Source organism: Capra hircus, chromosome 6 (genome assembly GCF_001704415.2).
Source record: "Capra hircus breed San Clemente chromosome 6, ASM170441v1, whole genome shotgun sequence".
NCBI lineage: Eukaryota > Metazoa > Chordata > Mammalia > Artiodactyla > Bovidae > Capra > Capra hircus.
The window spans coordinates 86069255-86093603 of record NC_030813.1 but is presented as its reverse complement, the minus strand read 5'-3'; the positions used below and the strand labels follow the sequence as shown (position 1 = coordinate 86093603).

Here is a 24349-nt window from a genome sequence, read left to right as displayed (position 1 = left end):
TATTATAATCCACAGCCTCATGGGCCACTATGAACGATGGAAATGATGATTACACACCAAAGAATGCACTTGACATTTTATTTCCAAAGGGAAAGAAAAATATTTCTATAACTCAGAAAGATTAGGGAAAGGATTTTAAATAATCATCAGCTAAGTTTGTATGAAACCACCATATAAACCCAGTATATTCAATATAAACTAACCGGGAGAGTATAAATAATTCAGCAAATACTCTGCGATTTGTCTTATTGATGCACCACCCCAAACATGCTGCTTGTATGAAGTAAAGTGGTAGATCTGAAACTGTAGAAGATAGATTTTCCAGTCCAACCTGAAAAGGAAAACAGAATACTACATTACCTATTGATCTATATTCAAGAAGTAATGTATGTCTGTATACAGAACCCACACATACTCATTCATACTAGTTTAGCAGAATGTTATTATTTTTTTTCAAACTTTAAAATTTATTTTGTATCGGGGTATATTTGATTAACAATGTTGTGGTAGTTTCAAGTGAACAGCAAAGGGATTCAGCCACGTATATACATGTATCCAAAATGTTATTATTTGTACTATTATTAGTTAATATTTTCTAGTGTTCAACGTGATAACCTAACACATAGTAGTAGGATTTTAATAACTATTTGTGAAATAATTTAATGCATGAGTGAAAACTGATAGCCAGTTTCTTTAATCCAACAAATAAAAGTAGTATTAATATTTATATTTATTTATAGGATCACGGCAGATGGTGACTGCAGCCATGAAATTAAAAAACACTTACTCCTTGAAAGAAAAGTTATGACCAACCTAGACAGCATATTGAAAAGCAGAGATATTACTTTGCCAACAAAGGTCCGTCTAGTCAAGGCTGTGATTTTTCCAGTGATCATGTATGGATGTGAGAGTTGGACTGTGAAGAAAGCTGAGCACTAAAGAATTGATACTTTTGAACTGTGGTGGTGTTGGAGAAGACTCTTGAGAGTCCCTTGGACTGCAAGGAGATCCAACCAGTCTATTCTGAAGGAGATCAACCCTGGGATTTCCTTGGAGGGAATGATGCTGAAGCTGAAACTCCAGTACTTTGGCCACCTTATGAGAAGAGTTGACTCATTGGAAAAGACTCTGATGCTGGGAGGGATTGGGGGCAGGAGGAGAAGGGGGCGACCGAGGATGAGATGGCTGGATGGCATCACTGACTCAATGGATGTGAGTTTGAGTGAACTCCGGGAGTTGGGGATGGACGGGGAGGCCTGGAGTGCTGCGATTCATGGGATCACAAAGAGTTGGACATGACTGAGTGACTGAACTGATAAAGTGGTAAATATTTACACTTCAGCAACTTGAAGGAATATTTAATTATTCTTATTTTCTAAATAATTTATTAAACATGAAATGTTATTGCTTCCTGCACCTAAAACCCTTTAATATAATTGAAATCTAGATTTTAATAAAACAAAATAATTATGCAAAATGACAATGGGCTGATACATTAAGAAATTGCTAAAATTATTAAATTATTTAAAACTGACTTGCATTTTTGGTTTCTCTGTTTCTTTTGTCATTTTTCTATCAGTTTGATACCTTTTTTACCCTTTGTCATTGCTTTGTTTAGCCTATTTCTAACTATCCGAAAGGACTTACTTTAGGACTTATGTTTGATGCATCACTAGATCTTTTTGTACTACTACATATTTCTGATGTCTCTAACTTAGCATCTGGCACCTTGTATTGCATTTCTGTGACTTTGTCTAGAATAGAGCTTAATGAAGATAAGTTTGGTACCTTATTTTTATCTCCTTCATGTCTCTCACAGTATGGAACACATGATCAATTTTTTTAATGTAGAATAAGTATATAAATAATGATAGCAAAGTGAATAAGGCTATTTATTAAACACAACTGAATATTCAGCTCATATTCATAATAGTTATTCTTTTTTTTTCACAGAAAATTATTTTGCAAAGTAGTCTAATCCTTTCCATAATTTGGAGGGAAAAAGTGATATGACAAAGCAAATCAAGTTTGTGACAACATGACCTAAAGCCAAAAAAGTGTCCTAAAAAATTCCTCTAGCTGGACTTGGATTATAGCTTGGCATCAATAGTGGAGTGTTTGAGTCCTAGAACTGGAAATCTGTGCTGGATTCTTGGCTTTCCCACTTTTACACGGTGATCATGAACAAGCAGTTTCCTTATCTCAACGTGGCTAATAATATTGGTTATGGAGGTTTCTGTGAACATGAAATTTAATATAGGCAAAGGGCTTAGGATTGTGACAAGCATTGCAAGGCCTCAATAAATTACTACCACCTGTTACTACTCGTTTCTCTGAAACCTACTTTGTCCCACTGCAGGACACATACAAAGAACAAGAAATCTTGAGTGAGACAGAATGCCAAGATTGGAGATGACTTATGCACTGCAAGGACAATATCAAAGAAAAAGTGACTACACAAAAAAGCAACATTGATGTATACTTGTTTCCTTGACTGTTCATCATGGTTTTTGGGAACGCATGTAAGAATTAAAGATTTTAAAATTTAAAAAAAAATAAAAAATTTAAAAAAAAATAAAATAAAATGTCAAAGAGAATCACTAGGAGAAGTAGGTTTTATGTGTTTAAAAAGATAATGATTTTTTCCAGAGAAAATAATGCTTGTTTTAAACTAACTTGTGTAAGAAAACTATATTGTAGATCTTTCACCAAACTGAAATTCTGGGTCTGAGCTCTAAGGTGACAGGTTATCATCCTTGTGACCATTATGCTTGTGACAATTTTCCCCCAGAGCTCTTGCTTCTGACTGAATTTATCATCAGCTATAGAGAACCTTCTCTACAATTTATTTTCAAAATATTTATAAAATGCGTGGAAATATACAGATCACTTAATTTGTGAATCCAGGAGGTATAAGCAAAATTTTAAATATTTCATAAACCAAGTATGACTTAAAGTTGAAGCTATATACTTCCCATGTGACGTTAGTGGTAAGAACCTGCCTGTCAGTGCAGATGTAAGAGACATGGGTTCGATCCCTGGATCAGGAAGATCCCTTGGAAGAGGGCATGGCAACCCACTCTAGTATTTTTGACTGGAGAATATCATGGATAGAGGAGCCTGGTGGGCTATAGTTGATAGGATCACACAGAGTCAGACATGACTGAAGCAATTTAACATGTATGTATATTACTTAATATTAGTCATCCTTCACACAAAAATCCCATTTATTGTTTAAATTATAAACCTAAAGTTACTTACCATAACCAGGTAGAAGCAGTTAATTCAAGAATCTTAAAGGTACCTCTTTAAAAGAGAAAGAAATAATATATTTTAGCTAATTGCTTATACTAACAAACAAAAAGAGTATTTACAACTCTGTGGAAATATTTAGAAAAAATTTTGGCACATTATATTCAAACTACAGATACTAAATTCTTATTTTCTCTAATCACAGGGAAGATATCTTTAAATGCTATATGTATACCCAATACAGTAAATCATATTTAAAAAATCCATATAAATGAAGTGACTTGCCCCAACATTTATGTCAGGTTTTCTGGATTCCAATCTTATATTTTTATATTAAATTCTTGGTTCTCTAGGTAAAATTTCCTGCTCTCTCCCTTATTCCTTATGTTAAAATACATTTCCAAAAAAAAAAAAAACCAAAAAACATTTCCTCAGTCACATTTAAACAAAAATGAAACAAAGGAGAAATGTTAATTAGAGTTTGGTCAGGCTACTTTTTGGAATTTCAGATACTTCTGTGAAATGGAAGTAATATTCTCTATGCTGACCCACCTTCAGGAAATGCTATAGAATCAACTGAAATATTATAAGCAAATACTTATGAAATTTAAATCCAATGCAAACACAATGTATCATGATAATTATTTCTGCTTATTGTAGCTCTGTTCACCCTATATGATTTATAATTCAGTTTCCAGCCTAGAACATTCATTTAATTTTGTTTTAGCTTTTACTTTAGAACTTAGAATTTTATTTCCATATTTCATTTCCCTATCTTATTTTTATTACAAAAGACAACTTGGTTTTAAAATTAAAAATAAAAGGGAGAACTCACCACATAGGGAATAGCATTTGTCTTAGGTTGAGTCCATGGCTTCATAGCTTTCTGATGCTGATCAACAGTCTTGAGATACTGGGGCCAGGCAAATTTCTGGTAATACTGGCTGATTTTTTTCTAGGGAAATTATAATTATTCCATTATCCCATATGTCAGAACACCTGGACCTAACCAAATAAAGTTTTACTTGGATAAATTCTAAATGATACCAAACAGACTTAAGCAAAGTAAAGTTTATTCATATAAAATTATGTTTACTTTTATAAAATAAATGGTAGGTTTAAAAATATTCTTTGGTTATTTCAAACTCTAATGTTGAAATGCTTAAGTGGGAAAAAAAGAAAAAAAGATTGTGTAAGAAGGCAAGAGGATAATTTATTAACAGTGTCTTAGATTGCAGCTTCTTTTCCATATCTTGTGGAAATACTTTAGTCCTTAGAGTCATATAGAATGTGTGATTTGACTCAGTAGAATCTGCGACACTGAGCCAACTGTTAATCTCTGAGTGTCATTTATCTTATAGAAGTAAATGATAGTATATTGCTTGTCACCTATTCTGTAATTAAATATCCCTCTCCTCTGTGTTCTATTTTGAACCATTTATATGGGTACAACTATAGATTATTATAGAGATTAAACACAGTGGTATCTGTCTTCAGGATAATTTTCTATTTTTACAAAATGAAAAGTCAGTGAGTTTTTAGAATGACTGGTTGTGTGGATACATGGCAATAGTACAACTGGTACAATGGGAGAAGGTTGTTGCAATAGTTTTCATAAAGTATAAGGAAGACTTACAGAAATTAGAATTTGTTTAAAAAAATGTCAGTTTTTTGTTTTGCTTTGTTGTTGTTGGGAGGATTGTGGTTCAGTGGTGTCCAAGCTGAGTCTGAGTGTGCTCACATGTTTGTATAAAAATTTACCAGAAAATTTAGGCGATTCTTTTCTTCTTCAGTCAGTTTAGTTTTCTGTTAATAATAAAAATAAACTTCAATAAATGCAAAGCAAATATTATAGGATAGCATGAATTAATTTTGTTTGATAGGAAATTACTTACCTTAGTGAATACTTCTGTTGATTCCTTATGGAAAAAAAAAAAGAAAATCAGCTTTACTTGAATAGCCCACCAGTAATTTTGTCTGTATCATTACAGTAGAGAACTAGAGCTAATTATTTTTAACAATTCAAGGCTAAATCACTGCTATCAAGTAACAAAGTGCTATTTTATAGAAATTTATTATGAATTTAATGAGTCTGAATATGCATTTTCAGAGCATTCTCTGTGTCCATATGATAACTGACTGACTGAAAGTATGTTTTGAGTTTCCATTTATGTATATTATTCATACAATGTCAATTTTTCATTGAGTATAGCAGAGGCAAAGCCAGGGAGTAGAGGAGAGAGGGAGAGAGAGAGGGAAAACTAAAACAAAGCAGGCTCTTGAGGTATGTAGCAGAGCTTGCATATCCTTTCTGGGAAAACCATTGTTTTTTTAATGGCTGTGCCTCCCTTCATGCTAAGTCACTTCAGTCCTATGTGACTCTTTGCAACTCTATGGACTGTAGCCTGTTAGACTCCTCTGTCCCTGGGATATCCAGGCAAGAATACTGGAATGGGTTGCCATGCCCTTCTTCAGGCAATCTTCTCAAGCCAGGGATCAAATCTGTGTTTCTTGTCTCCTGCATTGGCAGTCTGGTTCTTTAGCGCTAGCGCCATCTGGGAAGCCCTTTTTAATGGGTAGGGACCCCCAAATTGAAAGAAAGAGTAAGGCATGCTCTTAAAGCTCTCAGTGAGGTTGATGTTAGACTGTGCCTCAGGCCGTAAGACTGTGGGCCACAATCCATGTTTCATTCTCTCCTGGGATGTCTTCCCATTGTGTTTTTCCACTTGACTCATTCTAACACAGCAAGTGTTCTTGTAACTGTGATTTACACAACCCATAACCCAATCCAGTATTCAACCCCCTAAACAACCAGAGAGATTCAGGGAAGAACTATAGTGAAAGCAATTGACAGGATGTTTATTTGGCATTGGCTTATTTGAAAAATGCCTGTTATCAATGAATCAGGGTCCAGCTGCACATTATTAAATTCATGGCTAGAACAGCTACTCAAACCTTTGGATACACTTCCTTTCAGATCTCTAAAATGACTCTGAATCTGTGTATTTTTCTTACATGTGTTTTTCTTTATTTTACTGGCTATTTTTATGTGGCTCTGTTAAAAAATTAAGTGTTAGCAAATACCTAATATGCTTAAAATAATTAACAGCAGAAAAGTGCAATAAACTAGTTAGTTATTTATTTTAAAAATATATTTTTTCTCACTGGATGAACTATTAGAAGATTCTGGGAGAAATAAAACAATAGTCAAAATTTGGGGACCAAGATAATTGAATTCTTAGCAGTAGCAGTATAATTTTAACATTTGTGGAGTTTTAGTTCTTTCTCATTTTACAAAAAGAATAATAATACAATAGGTAAAAAAGAATTGAAGTAAAATATTTAGTTCAAAAATTTGATTAAAAAAAAGAAGCAGTGGAAATAATATAAAACTTTTGTGATATAGAAAAGTCTTGCTCACATGGAAGGACTTAATTGAAAGAATTCAAGACAATTGAGTGGAACAGAGTTAAGTGTTGGAGAAAAATCATATTTTTAAATAACTTACAAATATAACTCTATTTTATTAAAAGAAGAATATTTCAGATAAGCCTAATTATTGATATTAGATTTTGAAACTATTAATTAAAATAGCTTCATACAGAAATAATATCTTACCATATCAATGGTCTTCTTTGAATTTTCCTTGAAAAATGAAGAATTAGACATTTAATTCCCACTGTATTGTGTATACATAATTTCCTTTTGACTGTATATAGAAAAACTCCTCTTTTATAAAGAATAATTCAATTGATTTTATTGCTTTGTAAATCACTGTTGTATCCCAAGAGTCTAACATAATGTAAAGGGCATAATGCTGGTTAAATGCATATTTCTTAAGTGAATGATGAATGACATATCAATGAATCAATAAATATGTAGATACATTTTATCTGACTGGTCTGCATAACCACATTGTCTCCTGATTATATGTATGTAAATAAATAATATTTTATAACTGTAACAACATAAAAAGTAATTTCTTAACTGTATTTAATGTGAGTGGTTTTGACTTGCTTCCTGAGAGGAGTTGGCAGATACCTTAAGAAAAAATTGAAATGATACATTTTAGTCTTACTTATGAAATTACTATTTCTCTTTTCTCAAATATTTTATTCATTATGAAGTAGGAATAAAACTAGGCAATTTCCTATGTGATGTGAAAATGTGTTTAATTATGTGTGATGTGCAGGAAGACACTTGGATAACAGCAGTTTATATGGATCTGAATTAATTTTCATTCTTATTTCAGAATAATACATTGAATTTCTCTCACTCTGTTTCTAAAATTTAAGATCTATACCAGGTCTCATGGTGTGATAGTAATATTAATGGTGAGCTATAAAAAAAGAAGTAGCAACAGCATTTTGACAAAGTATACGAGCACAGATCCAATCTTTGTATCCTTCAATGTGTACATATTTGTTCTGCCTTTTCCAGATTTTTCTTAGGGATCTAAAGTTCCAGTTTTCCAATCGGAAAAATTTTTTCAATTTTCATGTAAATCCAGATTTATTGCTTAAGCAACTACATCAAAGACTGTCTAGTACAGTGTATAATAAGTGAATAATATCTTACTAGTTATCAGATTATTGCCTTTGTAGGTAAATGCCTTACCTCACTGGTGGAGAGCTGCTCTCTGTTCTATATCCAAAAAAAAAAAAAAAAAAAAGTACCATGAAAACTTTCATTATTTATTCCTCATGTCGAAAACATTCCTTAAGACAGACTGTTTTATGAAAGAAAATGGTAGAGAGAGAACCTGGAACCTAGGTAAATTACTTCATTTCTTTATATTTTCTTAACAAAGCAATTTTTTTGTTACATGAAATTGATGATTACGATCTCCTCTTAGAGAACTGTTTGAGAAGCCAAGCAAAATGATATAGAAGCATACTCTTAAGACAGCTATGTTCAGTTTAAATTAAATTACTCATTTGTCATTATGGCTGCTATTGTTATTTGTTACTATACTTGAGCTATGTTTTGTTTGTGGCTTAATTTCTGGACTATAAGATTTTTGCAGTTGTTCTACTTTCTAAGTTAAAACTTGTCTCGTTGGGACATTTTATCTCTAGACATTTTACAAATCTTTATCCTGAACTCATCCTTCACCAAAAACAGAAAGAAAAAAAAAATAAACAAGAAACAACATATAAAAAAGCAGCACTCACCACGGTGGGAGTAAAGGCGCCAGCATTTCTCTTAACCTGATCCCATGGGTTCAAAACAATTGGACCTTGATACGGATACTGGAGATACTGGGGGAACTTCTGATAAAACTGATTGATTTCATTCTAGAGAGAAAGAAAATTACCAATATTTACTCCAGTATTGAATCTTCTCTATGTGTCAAAAGTAGATTATAGAAGAACCAAGTTTCTTAGAACTTTATTTAATTAGATAATTTATACAACATTGCAAATTTACCTAACAAAGGTTGTTAAGTAACATAAAATTTTCTGTAACTGGGATGGAATAGTTATGTGAACATTTGGAGAAGAAGCAGTGGTACTATGACTATTTACTTGAAGTTATAATTTGTATGAAAAATTTACCAGGGCTTTCTGGTAGTGCTTATCGTCCACAGTAATCTTAATTTCCTGTTAAGAAAACAAAACACTTGTTATAAAAATACACAAAGAGAAAACAAAGCTGGGCGATATGAATTTCACTTTATTTGAATGAAAATTAGTTACCTCTGGGGCAACTTCAGCAGATTCCTTCAGGGAAGAAAAGGAGGATTAACTTAATTTGCATGATTTAATCTTAGCATTGTACTAGAGTAGAAAGGGCAATTCATTAAGTATATTTAGAGTCCCAGCTACTACTACTGAGAAATTACAGTATTTATTCAGTTCAGTTCAGTTCAGTCTCTCAGTCGTGTCCGACTCTTTGCGACCCCATGAATCGCAGCACGTCAGGCCTCCCTGTTCATCACCAACTCTCGGAGTTTACCCAAACTCCTGTCCATCGAGTGATGCCATCCAGCCATCTCATCCTCTGCCTCTCCTCCTGACCCCAATCCCCCCCAGCATCAGGGTCTTTTCCAATGAGTCAGCTCTTCACATGAGGTGGCCAAAGTATTGGAGTTGCAGTATTTATTAGAGATTCAATACATGGAAAATTCAGAGTCCTCAGTTTCAAAGTAATAACATGTGACTGAAAACATGTTTAATTTTAAAGTTTTCATCAATTCTACATTATTAATTCAATACGAAATGCTTAGGGAGTGTAAACAGGTGACAAGTTTACAAAGTTGGCCTAGTGAGATGCGGCAAACTGAATCCAGTATACTTTTTCTGGATGACACATTGCTATTCATAGGAGGCCATTGGCTCTCCATTCCAGACAGACCCGTGGCCTAGAGAAACAGTAAAGCAGGCTTCCTAGATGTTAAGCAGGAAGTCTTCAGGCGCAGCCTCAAGGCTCTGAGCCGAGGCTATGGTTCTCCCTTTCCCAGACACCTTTCCCCATTGTGCTCATTGCTTGGGTATTTCTATCAATACCAGAGCATGTTTTTATTTCTTTCCTAGTCAGATATTTGATACCTCTGTGAAAGAACATCCATGTACACCAGGGTATAGTCACTTCCCAGTCTCCCCAGTATGACATTAACCCTATTTGTGATGTTAACAACAAATTACTACACATTGCTGAAAATCTGTTTTGGATGAACTTGCTATTCGGTGTTAAAAGAAAAGGTCTCTTACCTCACTAGATGATCTGATAGAATATTCCTTGAAAAAAATAATATATACAATATAAATCTGGTTACCAGAAGAAATGCAAACATTATTCCTTGCATGTTAATGTTTACTTGGGATATGTCTCTTATTACAAACATGATCATTAGTATGATAAGTTAAAAGGATTGAAATAAAAGCAATGCAACCAGGCTTCTTGGCTGCTTGTTTTTAATCACCTTTAGCAAATAAGTGGAAGAGATAAAAATGATCATATATTTAAATGTAAGTGGCTCAAGAGAATACACAGTGATTTAGGTGTGTATTCTCCACATTACTCAAGTGGAGAGGGAAAAACTGTCAATTTGAAGGAACTTATAAATCATTTTCCGGTTTATTAAAAAAGGAAATTTAAACATGTTCCCATATGCCATTACTAATTTTAGAATATTAAATATTGGTAATATGAACAAAAAATGTTCAAATGTATAAAAATTTCTCACCTCTTCATTTGCGTTCCTTACAACTTCCTTAAAGAGAGAAGAAAAATAATTAGATGTATTTCCCCACAGCATTGCTATACTATTTTCTCCTGAATATAAAAGGAAAAATTTCTCTCTCATTAAGAGATGCATTAGACTGGATTCGCTTTCATTGTATGAGTTTTGGATAAGTTATAACAGAATTTCCTATTTGATGACAGTGGTATTTATTGTTGTTTACTGTGTTTATTGTTGTATCCCCAGGGAGTCTCATAATTATTACTGTATTCCTAGAGACTAAGATAATGTTGGGGACATAGTTCTTGTTGAATAAAAGATTTGTCAAGTGAATGAATGAATATAAAAGGTAACTTTAGGCAAGGCATGGATAGATTCTTCTTTCTCATTTTAATAGTCGTTACTTATTATGTATCAGGAAAAATACATCACTAGGGCAACTGACATGCTTTAGGAAGCAAATATATATTGTTTTTGTGATAAATTGATTAAGTCAGTTTTAAGAAAATATTGTAACAGAAAAAGAATTTTAAAAAAGAATAAAATAAGTTTGATACTGAAAAACACTAAAAGATAAGTTCTTCATTCTTCATAGATTCTAGGAATCAAATGTGTTAGTTGATTCATGCAAAGATATGTTTTCTTCATTTGATTTAGTCATAGAATTGAGAAGACTATAATTTTGGTCTCATTGTTTAAAGATAATCTTGGTTTTCAAGTTTTATTGATTTGAAATATATTTTCCAAATAAAGGTTAATTTCAATGTAGTTCAAATACTATAATATTTTACTTCACATTATGCTACAGATGTGAAATCAGTGTATACCTCACAGGATGTGGTGCAAAGTTTCTCCTAAAAGAAAACAAAGCCAAAAGGATATAACATTTATTGAAATGTAGTATAATATTCTTGAGCATACAGTTATAGCAAAGAAAATACGATTTTGTGAATAAAAGAGTACAGAATTAAGGAAGAAAAGTAAAAATGATGAATCTTTAACTAGAAATTCTTTCAAAGATATCCTATTTTAATATTGTGGCTCAAAAATGGCTCTCAAATCTTTTCCCAGAATTCCTTTCATTAGTATATAGCATTTAAACAAAACAATGAAAACATCACCATTTTCACAATCACAAACACAATTCTCTTTTTGACTGAATGAGAAAGTGATCGATGTTTGACAGAAAAACTGTCTCATCAGTGAAAGATTAATAGACTAAAGTAATCAAACTTTACCTTTCTGGGATGAATGGCCATATTCTTTTCCTGCTTATATATCTACAAAATAAATAAATTTATTTTATAACTTTGATTAAATAAAGAAAGTTAAAATATATTATATTTGACTTAAGAATTTGGTACTTACTTCCTGGAAGATATTGATAGGTTCCTTAGAAAAAGAAAGACAATATTACTCATTTACCTAAATTGAATTCATATTAGCTTAATCATATATTGATCTACAACCATTATCTATGGGGTAGACAACATGTTAATCTTTACCTGAATTATAGAACAAAATTAACTGAAGTTTCATTACCTCTACTTAACTATTATATTTCATATACCTAACTCATTTTGCATTGTGCTTTGGGTTATGAATATCTGAATCAAAAACTTTCCCAAGTATCATCCACAGGGAAGAAAGAATAGGTTTTCTATATCCTCTGTACAATTTTCATTTTTTTTTCATATTATTATTATTACATTTTTTCCTCTATCTTTTTAAGAGAGATTAAACACATCACAGGAAAATAAGAGAATGCTTAGGTGACACTGCTGGTGACTGTGGGAACTTGTTTGTACCCATAGCTGGGAAGTCACTTAGGAAGTAGCATGTAATATGGCTCCAGAAAGCTTTAGTCCTTTTTGCAGAAACACAGAATGGATCCTTGTTACTGTACTCACAAAATATTCACCATGACTTGTGAACATACCTCATTAATATTGAGACATCTTCAGAAAAAAAATGTACTAATCTAATTTTGGTGATTTGAATGTGTAGATTTTTGGTCTTTATTCCTCTCTATATACTTTTTCGTTGTGGTTGCACTTCCAATTTTCTCTAATTCTATAGTTCTAGGCTCACTGGTGAAAAATTGTTTTAAAGACAATAGTTTAGGGCATATTCTGTTTTTATTAACTGAAAAGATTTTCTGTTGATCCTAAGAGTATCTTACCTCACTGGAGGAGACATGTTCCATCTTCTACAAACAAAAGCAAATACAGTTTTCAGTTTTATGGCAGATTTAAAATGCCAAGGTATCTCACTATTTTGTTTTGTTTTTATCATTATTCCTGTTGTTTTGATGGCAAGAGACTTTTAAGAATTTGTTTCTGGAAATGCATGATATTTAGTTGAATATTTTCATTATTATTATAATATTATATCCTATATTATTACCAGCAAATCATTCTGTATGTCAAACAAATCCTTTTTATAGCTTAATGTAGTTCTTACTTTTAGGAAATGTTGGGTTCTTAGTTTATCCTATCACCGTTTAAAATATAATGTATGTGCACATGTGCTACAGAATCTTAAAATGTTTATAATACCATGATATTTTGTTTTATTTAGTTTTTGTCAATGGCTAGATTTAATTACTGTTAAGGGAAAGATTGAGGACAATTACTGATTTACAGAGAAGAGTAATTAAGACTAGGAGATTATAAATAAGAAACAATGAAACTTGGTGTAAGATTGACCACTGAAGCTTATTTTATCTTATATTTACCTAACTGGAATTCTTACTGTAGCTAAGCTCTTGGTTTGGCTTTAAATTTAGAGACTAACAGAAACTTTTCAAGATTGATGTGTGAGGTGTGGAAATGGAAAGGAAGCAAAGAACTCTGGTCATCCTGAAGATACGGTACATCTGAAAAGTGAAAGCGAATGAAAGCGTCTGACTCTTTGCGACCCTCTGGACTGTGTAGTCCACGGAATTCTCCAGGTCAGAATACTGGAGTGGTTAGTCTTTCCCTTCTCCAGGGGATCTTCCCAACCCTGGTATCAAACCCAGGTCTCCAGCATGGCAGGCAGATTCTTTAGCAACTGAGCCACAAGAGAAGCCCAGTCTGAACTGAGTGAGAACTGGGCCTGGGAGAGGTGTTGGCAGCACAGGCTGCAGGGTAAGGGAAGAAGCCCAGTCGCTCCTGAGGGAGCTAACAGATTACAAGCCTGTATCTTCAAAGCACTTCATGTGAAGCATCTAGTCCTTCTTTATCACTGAATATTTCTGTAACATTCTCACTAGATGTTGCTTTGAGAAATGAAGGGTTGACTTTGCATTAGGTTATCTGGCAAGTCATTTTCTAAGTTGTTGCTCTTTAGTCTCTCAGTCGTGTCTGACTCTTTGCAACTCACGGCCTGTAGACTGCCACAATCTTCTGTTTAAGGAATTCTCCAGGCAAGAATACTGGAGTGGGTTGCCATTTCCTTCTCCATGGAATCTTCCTGACCCAGGGATGGAACTGGAGTCTCTTGCATTGCAGGTAGATTCTTTACCACTGAGCCACCTGGGAAGCCCAACTCCTAAAGTTAGCACTCTTCAACACATCCCTGTTTCCTATCAAAGTATCATTGTTGCTGAGCTACTGGAGTCAAGAATGATGAAATTCTGACATATGCTTGAGAGATGGTTTGGGAATCTACATTTTTTCTGTGACTCTCCTGAACTTTAAAAGAAATCCTTGTTATGGTTTCATGTTTCTTACTTTTAAGAAGTGATTCTCGGAGTGAAAATATTTCCCCAATAAATTCAAATGTTTATGGAAGAAAGTGTACGCTTTTTAACTTAGAACTAAAAATCTTTCCAATCCTAGAAGGAGAACACTTTAGAAGTGGTATTTTTGTCCATCTTCATAACTTACATAAGGCAGAGCCAAGGCCATCTTTGATTATAGGTTTCAAAATTTATACACTTCCTCTCTATTCCCTGCTGTCTACCCCTGACATTATCCTCATAAAAAATTTAATATTCTTATATTTACATAATATATTATCATCTGTATCTTATTATACTTACATGCTTTGCAAGGGCAACGGCCAAAAGGCAGGTAAAAATGAAGAACTTCATACTTACTTGGTCCTGTGAAATAGATAAGAAGCTAATTAATAACAGTTTTACTCTCCTTATAACCACATATTTCCTCATTAATTATGTATTAAATTATCTTCAGATAATTAGGAAAGGGCAATGAAGACTGATAAAAGTAGATTCATTGAGAAACACATGGATTTGAATACAACGAGTTCTTCACAAGAATAAATTAACACAACATAATATAAAATCTGGAGAAGGAAATGTGAAATCTTAGTTTCTAAATAGTGGAGGCTCATTTGGGCATACCACATTAGTGGCATAATTGACCCTATGTATAAATGGCTAATTTATTAATTAATTTACCCACTTATTCAATGACTACTTGCTATGTCAGGTACTATTCCAGACATAAAGATACAGTGATGAAAAATAATGATGTTTATACTAATAATGCCATATTTTTTTTACAATTCTTCTTAAATCTTGTGGAGAATCATCAGAAATGCAAAAAACAACAGAAATCTTTTTAAAATCAGATTTCAGGTGAGCCAAAACATGAAGCCTGCCTCCCTTATAAGGGGAGAATTGGCAGGTGAAAATAGCACTCTGCTGGGGACAAGAAGCCTGCTGATCCCAGCTCAGCCTAGGACAGGCTGCTAAACCTTGAGCATCACTGAACCTTACTGAACCTGACAGAATAACCACCAAATGAGATTTTTAACTAAGAAGATTTGATTTCTAAGATCCCCTCCAGCTCAATCTCTAATACTATGACCACATACAAGTCCCCAAGGTTTGCTGACTACATATCAATGCTTTTCCAGTGCATAAGCAAATAACTGAAAAGTGAAATAAAGTTATTTTAATGCTTTTTTGCAGAGAAGGCAATGGTAACCCACTCCAGTAGTCTTGCCTGGAAAATCCCATGGATGGAGGAGCCTGGTAGGCTACAGTTCATGGGGTTGCTAAGAGTCGGTCACGACTGAGCAACTTAACTTTTTTTCACTTTCATGCATTGGAGAAGGAAATGGCAACCCACTCCAGTGTCCTTGCCTGGAGAATCCCAGGAACAGAGGAGCCTAGTGGGCTGCTGTGTATGGGGTCACACAGAGTTGGACACACTGAAGTGACACAGCAGCAGCAATGCCTTTTTGACATATAATAGTGTGGAAATGGCAACCCACTCCAGTACTCTTGCCTGGAAGATCCCATGGATGGAGGAGCCTGGTAGGCTGCAGTCCTTGGGGTCGCAAAGAGTCGGACACGACTGAGCGACTTCACTTTCACTTAGTGCTTTACTCTGTACATCTACAAATTTGAAATCAATTATTTTTAAACAGCAAGATTTTATTTGACTCAAAATTGTTAAATTTGCTGGTGATCTTTGCCTGTGCAAATTTAGAGAATGTGTATGCATGGGAATTATTCTCTCTTAAGATTAGCATTGCTTGCTTTTGTTATTAATTTATCATTTCTACTAAAGAATCCCAGATATTCTTGTTTCCTTTTACAGGATAATGCACATGACATTCACTTTATAAGCATTTCATAATGACAATGTTTTAAAATAAGATGATAAATATATTAAATTTTATAAGTTAAAAATTTGAAATAAGTTCATTATGTATAGCCACTTACCTCAGTTTTACTTAAGATATTTTATTTTCCATGGATGAAAGAAACTGGAACATGGACAAATATTAACTGAGAGTTAAATAAATGCTTTTATCTTGTTGATAAATGAGAACCATAGAAATAGTTGTAGTTATGAAGCATCCGCTATTACCAGACATTGTGCTAGGTATGTTGTAAATTCTTTCTCTAGTCTGTGGAACAATTTGTTAGGTAAGTGTGTCTGATTAACAGATGAAGAAAGTGATCCAGGAGGTCATACATCTAATGTGTAGCACCCTGGATTTTCAAAAACCTCATTACGATTAGCTCATCCTTAAAACTGTGGCATTTCATCATAAGATAGAGCAGTATAACAATTTCTAGCATCTGTATGTTAATTTTTTTAAGAAGCACTGAAAAGGAGATAAATCAGTAGCTTTGTTAGCTATCAAACAATTTCTCAAAGAATCTTAAGGTACACTGATATTAGTTTCTTTAAAAAATACTTTTTGGAACAATGCTATTAGGTTTTACAATATTACAAGGTACATAGAATAGCAAAAAGACAAATGAAAATATTACCTCGCTTCCTAAAAGGAAGACAAGTAGTCCAGGCAATGGAATATCTCTGATGGATTAGCACAGAACTATTTATAGCTTGTTCCTCCATAATATGGTAATTCTGTGGTTTGAAATACTTGAACAGAATTTGAATTCTAAGAAGTCATGATGATTAGAAATGCTTTTCTATCGAATTTTTGTATCCCATATTCCAAGGAATGCTTCTACTCAGTTTGATTTAGAACATGATAACAGGTCATGTGGGGTTTATAATATGTCATGATTGTCTATATTTCATGTTTGTGTAGCTCAGCTCTTCCACATTTTAATACTAGTTATGAGGCTCAGCATAAGGCTTAAGGCTTTTTTGGTTTATTTTTTGCCTAGACGTACCACAGAGCCTCTTCTAGTCACTGCCATTTAAAATAAGCATCTAAAATTATATTTTGGATATGTTAATTAAAATTTCACTAATAAGTGAAAAATACATCCTTCCTATTCACTCCTTGAAGTGAAGTGAAGTCGCTCAGTCGTGCCCGACTCTTTGTGACCCCATGGACAGTAGCCTGCACCAAGCTCCTCCATCCACGGGATTTTCTAGGCAAGAGTACTAGAGTGGGTTGCCGTTTCCTTCTCCAGGTAATCTTCCCGACCCAGGGATCGAACCCAGGTCTCCTGCATTTTAGACAGATGCTTTACCGTCTGAGCAACCAGGGAAGTCCCTGGTGAAAATGATTCACTGCTTATCGTTTGCCAGCTCTAAAAATAGGGTTAGCCATATGCAAGTCTATGTAATACACTGGGAAACAGCTCTTCTACTAGCTAGCAGTAACTTTTATAAGTATTTACTTTTTTAACTTTTCTCATTAGTTTCAAATCTGTCAAATAATACTATCTATACTTAATTCAATTTATAATATTGTCTTAAGTCTTAAAGTCACTCAGTTGTGTCCGACTCTTTGTGACTCCATGGACTGTACAGTTCATGAATTCTCCAGGCCAGAATTCTGGAATGGGTAGCCTTTCCCTTCAGGGTTTCTTCCCAACCCAGGGATCAAATCCAGGTCTTTCACATTGCAGACAGATTCTTTACCAGATGAGCCACCAGGAAAGCCAATATTAAAATAATTAGAAATAATTTATATAGAGTGAGTTGGTAACTACATACAACCTACATTTTTTTCTGTGCCAGTTTATCTTCCATTGCTTAGATACTTATCAACAGCTTTCTAATACATCTTATAACTTCTCATCTGTTCTCTCCAACATGCATTTTCCATTAACTTCCTCACAAATGGTTTCTTTCTAAAATCAATGTAACAAGCAATTTTACTGAATCAAAATATTTCTGAGGTTTTGTATACTGTCTAGGGTAATGTTCAAGATGTTTAACGTAGAATTCAAGGTCATTCAAGATCTTTTCAGGAAATTTTTCTGCCCTCATTTCTTAACATGTCATATTCCTCATTCACAATCTTTCCAGGGCACCATGATATGTCCATGCTCATTCTGACTGGAAATGCCTTTCTATCACATTATTTACCTTGTAAATGCCAATCTGTTCCTAAATATTTGGTTGAGATTTGAACCATCTGTGAAAAGGTCTCCCAAATCTTCAACATACTTGAACTTTTTAATAAATGTGGCAAATGAAATAGTTGAACAGATACTGAAGTTGCAAATGTAGTGAAGATTTTTTTCTTTATTCTGTGAGTAATTCTTTAGCACACGCCAGGGATTTTCTAAGGATCTAGGAGAAAGCCATAAACAAATGAAAAAATCTCTGCTTTCAAGGAGATTCTATTTCAACTGGCTGAGAGAGATGATTCCATGATAAATAACAGATCGTTGCTTTTATCATCATGCATGGTAAGGGGAAAACTGGAGAATGAGTACAGGAAGCATTAATAGGGATGAGGTGGTCACTCTTAGATAGTGTGACCAAGGAATGTCTCCATGAGCGAAACAGCAAAAGCGTGAAGGAAGACAACATTTTACTGTAGATAGTTCAGGAAGGACTCATCTGCAAAGGCCCTGATTTAAGAGTCGGGTTGGCAAATTTGAAAGATATTGGATAAAACAACATGGTTGACAAATAGTAAATTTAGTTGAAACAAAGTCAGAGGGAAAAATGGGACCCATAATACAAGGTTCTTCAATATTGAAAAGATTTTAAGAAAACAGTTACACTGATTGGAAGATGCTGTCAAATAGAAGATAACTTGGGATTATCCACCAGAAGTAGACTGAAGGGGCAAGAGAAGAAATATGATCAATTTGAAGCCTACTGTAATAATATAGGCATGTGATTATGTCAGCAGATGGAATAGTGAGAAATGGTAGCATTCTAGATATACTTTGAAACTCAGAGAATGTAGAATTTAATAGATTAAAGGTGAAGTGTGAGAGAAAGGAAAAGGTCAATAATTACTCCAGATTTTTGGCTTGATCATCTAGAATAATGTAGTTACTACTTACTGGTATGGCAGATGTTGAGGGAGGATCTGGTTTGTGGGAAAACCATTAGGAGCTTAGTTTTTTTTCCCCCTTAATTAATTAATTTATTTATTTTATTTAAAAAATTTTCCTTTATATTGGAGTTGCAATGAGCAGCCTGGTAGGCTACAGTCCATGGGGTCGCGAAGAGTCGGACACGACTGAGCAACTTCACTTTCACTTTTCACTTTCATGCACTGGAGAAGGAAATGGCAACCCACTCTAGTACTCTTGCCTGGAGAAATCCATGGACAGAGGAACCTGGTGGACTACAGTCCATGGGGTTGTAAGTCCAACAGGATTTAGCGACTAAACCACCACCACCACGGTCTTCTGTTGATGCTGTCTGGCCAGCAGAGGGAGTCCAAGATCCACCACAGGATTAGAGAGCAATTTACGGAGAAGGCAATGGCACCCCACTCCAGTACTCCTGCCTGGAAAATCCCATGGGCGGAGGAGCCTGGTAGGCTGCAGTCCATGGGGTGGCTAAGAGTCGGACACGACTGAACGACTTCACTTTCACTTTTCACTTTCATGCATTGGAGAAGGAAATGGCAACCCACTCCAGTGTCCTTGCCTGGAGAATCCCAGGGACGGGGGAGCCTGGTGGGCTGCTCTATATGGGGTCGCACAGAGTTGGACACGACTGATGTGACTTAGCAGCAGCATACTTTTAGAAGCTTAGTTTTATAAATGTTAAATTTGAAGTTCCAACTAGAAATTTAGGTTGAAATATAAACAGTATACAGCAATACAAAATTATCTAGTGGGATTGATTTCTTTAATCATTGAAGAATGATTAAAGAACAGACAACAAAGATCTTACATGATTTCAGTATTTTCTAATGCTACTGATTACATTACTTTGTCATCCAAGGTCTGTCTAGTCATGGCTATGGTTTTTCCACTAGTCATGTATGGATGTGAGAGTTGGATTATAAAGAAAGCTGAGTGCCAAAGAATTGATGCTTTTGAACTGTGGTGTTGGAGAAGACTCTTGAGAGTCCCTTGGACTGCAAGGAGATCCAACCAGTCCATCCTAAAGGAGCTCGGTCCTGGGTGTTCATTGGTAGGACTGATGTTGAAGCTGAAACTCCAATATTTTGGCCACCTGATGCAAAGAGCTGACTCATTTGAAAAGACCCTGATGCTGGGAAAGATTGAGGGCAGGAGGAGAAGGGGACAACAGAGGATGAGATGGTTGGATGGCATCACTGACTCGATGGACATGGGTTTGGGTAAACTCCGGGAGTTGGTGATGGACAGGGAGGTCTGGCGTGTTGCAGTCCATGGGGTCTCAAAGAGTCGGACACGACTGAGTGACTGAACTGAACTGAACAGATGTACAGATAAAATGAGAACATAAAGAAAAGGAAGCTCTTACCACACTTAGAAATAAAAGACCTGGAGTAGGTGAGTTCTGTAAGATATAAATAGAAAGAAAGAAAGGAAATTCTAAAATACTGAAAGTCCTATATTATTTCAGTGGGCATATGTTTGTTGTCATATGTTCAATACATTGCAATGATTATATCAGTAGTTCATCAAGATGCTTATGTATAGAAATGTCCTTAAGTATAAGAACCAGGTAGTCCAGAAAGAAGATAATGTATAGAGGGGAGTTTGTGCAAAGTTGAAGGAACAGAGAGTTAGGTCATAAGGAATCAAAAGGGTCAGTCACCCTGAGGATGAAAACAGAACTTGAATGCAGATTGATAAGAGCTAAGGATAATTTAAGATATGTTATCTTATAAATGTTACTAGTTGATTAGTGAATATTGGGTCATTGGAAATAATGTGGAAAATTTTGGTAATTTCTGTCTAAAACAAAGTGGTCTCTGGAAGGAAAAACAGCACTAGCAATGTGAGCTACGAGGAATGACATGAGAAATGTATCTAATCATTTTTTCTAAAAAGAAGTTTAATTCAATGTATTTTTTATATGCTCTGAGAAATCTATGAATGAAATCTTATGGAAACTCAAATCATATTTTAATATATTAATCTCTATTTTTAATGTCAAAATATTACTTTATTATGCAGAGAAATCCCTTTTAAACTAAATGTCTGTTATATATTGGAAGAATTGTATGCATGTGGGTGTTCTTTGGAAGGAATGATGCTAAAGTTGAAACTCCAGTACTTTGACCACTTCATGCGAAGAGTTGACTCATTGGAAAAGACCCTGATGCTGGGAGGGATTGGGGGCAGGAGGAGAAGGGGATGACAGCGGATGAGATGGCTGGATGGCATCACTGACTCGATGGACGTGAAATTGAGTGAACTCCGGGAGATGGTGATAGATAGGGAGGCCTGGTGTGCTGTGATTCATGGGGTCGCAAAGAGTCGGACATGACTGAGTGACTGAACTGAACTGAACTGAACTGAACTGAATATAATGCCTGGAGGCCTACATACAAATTTAAAAATCCTGTTACCTCTGAGGAGCTAGGGATGGGAATGAAATTGAGCAGCAACAATGAAGCTTCAGTTGCAGTGACAATTTTCTTTTTTCTACTCGTGAACTAAGGTATTTTAATAAATTAAAGTACTACTTGTGTGTGGTGAAATGCACATGTTTAAACTGTACAGGTGGATCATTTACCAGGGTCGAAGTGTGTTACTTTTCTATCACCTCATGAAGTTTCCTCCTGCCCTGTCCCACTTGATCACCTTTCTCAGAAACTGTCACTTATCTGAAATGATCAATAAATCATTTTTTTTCTGTTTTCATCTGTATGTAATCATAGAGCATATACTGTATGACATCTAGCTTCTGTCTCATGGCATAATGTTTTTGAGATTTATCCATGTTGTTGCAATTATTGCTGAGTCATCTATTATAAAAATGCTGTTGAATGACACCCTGGCTGTTTCTAGTTTGGGACTATCATGAATAAAGATATCATAATATTATTTGTACAAGAATCTTTGAAGACAACTTTTTTTGTCTTGGGTAAGACAGAGGAATGGTATAACCTTATCACGTAGTAGATGCACACTGAATATTTTCATAGCATGTTGACAGTTACTTGCAGTTTTAAACTCAGAACAGAGCATATGTTAGAATTTGGAGTACAGCCACTAATCTTGTATGACTTTCCCAGTAACTAGATAAATGGTATACTCAAGGTGGAATGTTCTCTAATTTCACCAGAAGAGGAAGAGAGATTCAAGGAAGTCGTGTGATGGGCATAAAGACACAGCTGGACTCAAGTCAGGAAACATTGACTTTTATTCCAGTGATTTTTCTATTCAAGAGTACTCTGTTCTGTTACCCCACTTCTTTACTGAGCAATCTTTTTCGATTTTGATTTTGAGCCAAATACATCTCAGTATGTGTGTATGAAAGTATATTTTTTCACCAGAAAATTTTGTGATCTAACTTGAGCAAAATATTTGTGTGAAAAAATTTAATAGACAACATAGGGGTTACTAAAATGTAGCTTAGAACACAAATATATTAGATATTTTAACATAATTAATAAGAATTAGATTCCATCAGTGTAGTTAATAAGAATTTATCTTTTCAATTTTGTCATATACTTATATGAGGACTGCCTTGTCAACCACCAGAACAAGAATAAAGATACTGAATAGAAACTTGACTTTATTTGAATCCTAATAAAGTAGATATAATAAAGTAGTAATTCATTCATTCCTTCTCAAACTTGTATGGATTATACTATGTGCTAAAGAATTGTGATACTAGTGATATACAGAAAATTAAGATTATATTCCCTGATTTCAGGAACATATTTTCTAATAAACTCATACTAGATAAGTTAAACAAAATGTTGTAGTGGGAGTATACTCAAAATGTTATGAGAATATGAAAAATGTTCATATCAAACAAGTCAGATAAGCAGGGACATCTAGGAAAGGATCAGAGGAAATGTAGTGCTATGTCCTACAAAATGAGGGGAGTCACAGAGGAAGGAGGTGAGGAAAAGGAAGGTGTCAGAAGCCTGAACAGACAGGAAAATGAGAGAGGGTAGCCAAATGAGGAGCAACAATTTTGAGTTCAAGAGAAAGAGAGGCAAGAATTGAGGGTAAAGAGTTCTGGGAGGCTAAACATTTTATGTCTCCTCTTGGGGGCTGAGAGTGGCATGGAAGACTCTTCATCAGCAGTGAGGTGGAAGCACTGAATTTTGCATTAATTATTGAAAAATTATTACAGAGAAAGATTTATAGTGATGTAAAATAGCAGACAGCATTGCCATTTATAGGGGTGTGTGAAAGAAAGTACAATTATAAGGGCCAATTTGCTGAAATCACTGATGATGTTGATTAAGGAACAGATTGAAGAAATGTTTAAAAGAATAAATGACAGACTATTAAACAACCAATCAAAAATGCAGAATGTTTTGTGTGTCTGCTATGAGAAACGGAATTGGAGTAAATGATTAAATTGTCCCAAAATTCTATTAAAAAGAAAATAAGAGCTTAATCTGGCACTATTTGCTATAATTCACTTGCTCAATTATATGCAAGTGAATTCAAAGCCAGCAAGTCAAATATGAACTATATATGAATTATACACATAAAAATTAAAATATGTTGTGAGGAATATTTAATAATTAAAGAATTTTAAAAATTCATATTTAACAATTGAAAAATGTAAAAGAAATACTATTATTTCTTTTAAAAGTTTCTCCTGAACTTTTTCTCTCAAGAATGATATAATATTGCAGAGCCATATTGCACCTGAAAAGTAAATAGTACATTTCTGCTAAAAATTTAATAATCAAAGACTTGAAGAAGTAATATAGTGACTTCTATGTCGGTTTTTGCTGCTTTTTATTCACTAAGTCATGTCCAACTCTTTTGAGACCTACTGAGCCACCAGGGAAGCCCAATATGTTGTTTTACTTATTATCTGTCAGTTTCTCTTATTTATTCACATCAAGAACACTGGATGTTATTCAGAATTCGAAGTATTTAGAGTAGCTAGTGGAGGTGATGGAATTCCACTTGAGCTATTTCGAATCCTGAAAGATGATACTTTGATAGTGCTGCACTCAATATGCCAGCAAATTTGGAAAACTCAGCAGTGGCCACAGGACTGGAAAAAGTCAGTTTTCATTCCAATCCCAAAGAAAGGCAATGCCAAAGAATGCTCAAACTATTGCACAATTGCTCTCATCTCACATGCTAGTAAAGTAATGCTCAAAATTCTCTAAGACAGGCTTCAG

General features: G+C 34.4%; 1 protein-coding gene across 7 annotated transcripts; it reads right to left on the bottom strand.

Annotated features, from left to right (window-relative positions):
- CSN1S2 (as2-casein) lies at positions 65–16759 on the bottom strand. 7 transcript variants are annotated; one of them, NM_001285585.1, is given in 18 exon segments: positions 65–331; positions 3262–3306; positions 4088–4207; positions 5014–5058; positions 5148–5171; positions 6871–6897; positions 7870–7896; positions 8427–8549; positions 8811–8855; positions 8952–8975; positions 9966–9992; positions 10442–10468; positions 11266–11292; positions 11677–11718; positions 11807–11830; positions 12621–12647; positions 14466–14528; positions 16680–16709. In NM_001285585.1, coding segments are annotated over 16 exon segments (672 nt in total). In that variant the 5' UTR covers positions 14517–14528; positions 16680–16709; the 3' UTR covers positions 65–331; positions 3262–3294.

Excerpts from the sequence above, each read along its gene's own strand:
- CSN1S2 (XM_013964673.2), bottom strand. The coding sequence starts at position 14,516 with ATGAAGTTCTTCATTTTTACCTGCCTTTTGGCCGTTGCCCTTGCAAAG. Across the intron at positions 10,469-11,265 it reads TTTGCACCACATCCTGTGAG|GAAGTTGTAAGGAACGCAAA; the intron begins GTATACACTGAT and ends TCTCTCTTTAAG. Across the intron at positions 8,976-9,965 it reads CTATCAGATCATCTAGTGAG|GAATCTGCTGAAGTTGCCCC; the intron begins GTAAGAGACCTT and ends TCTTCCCTGAAG.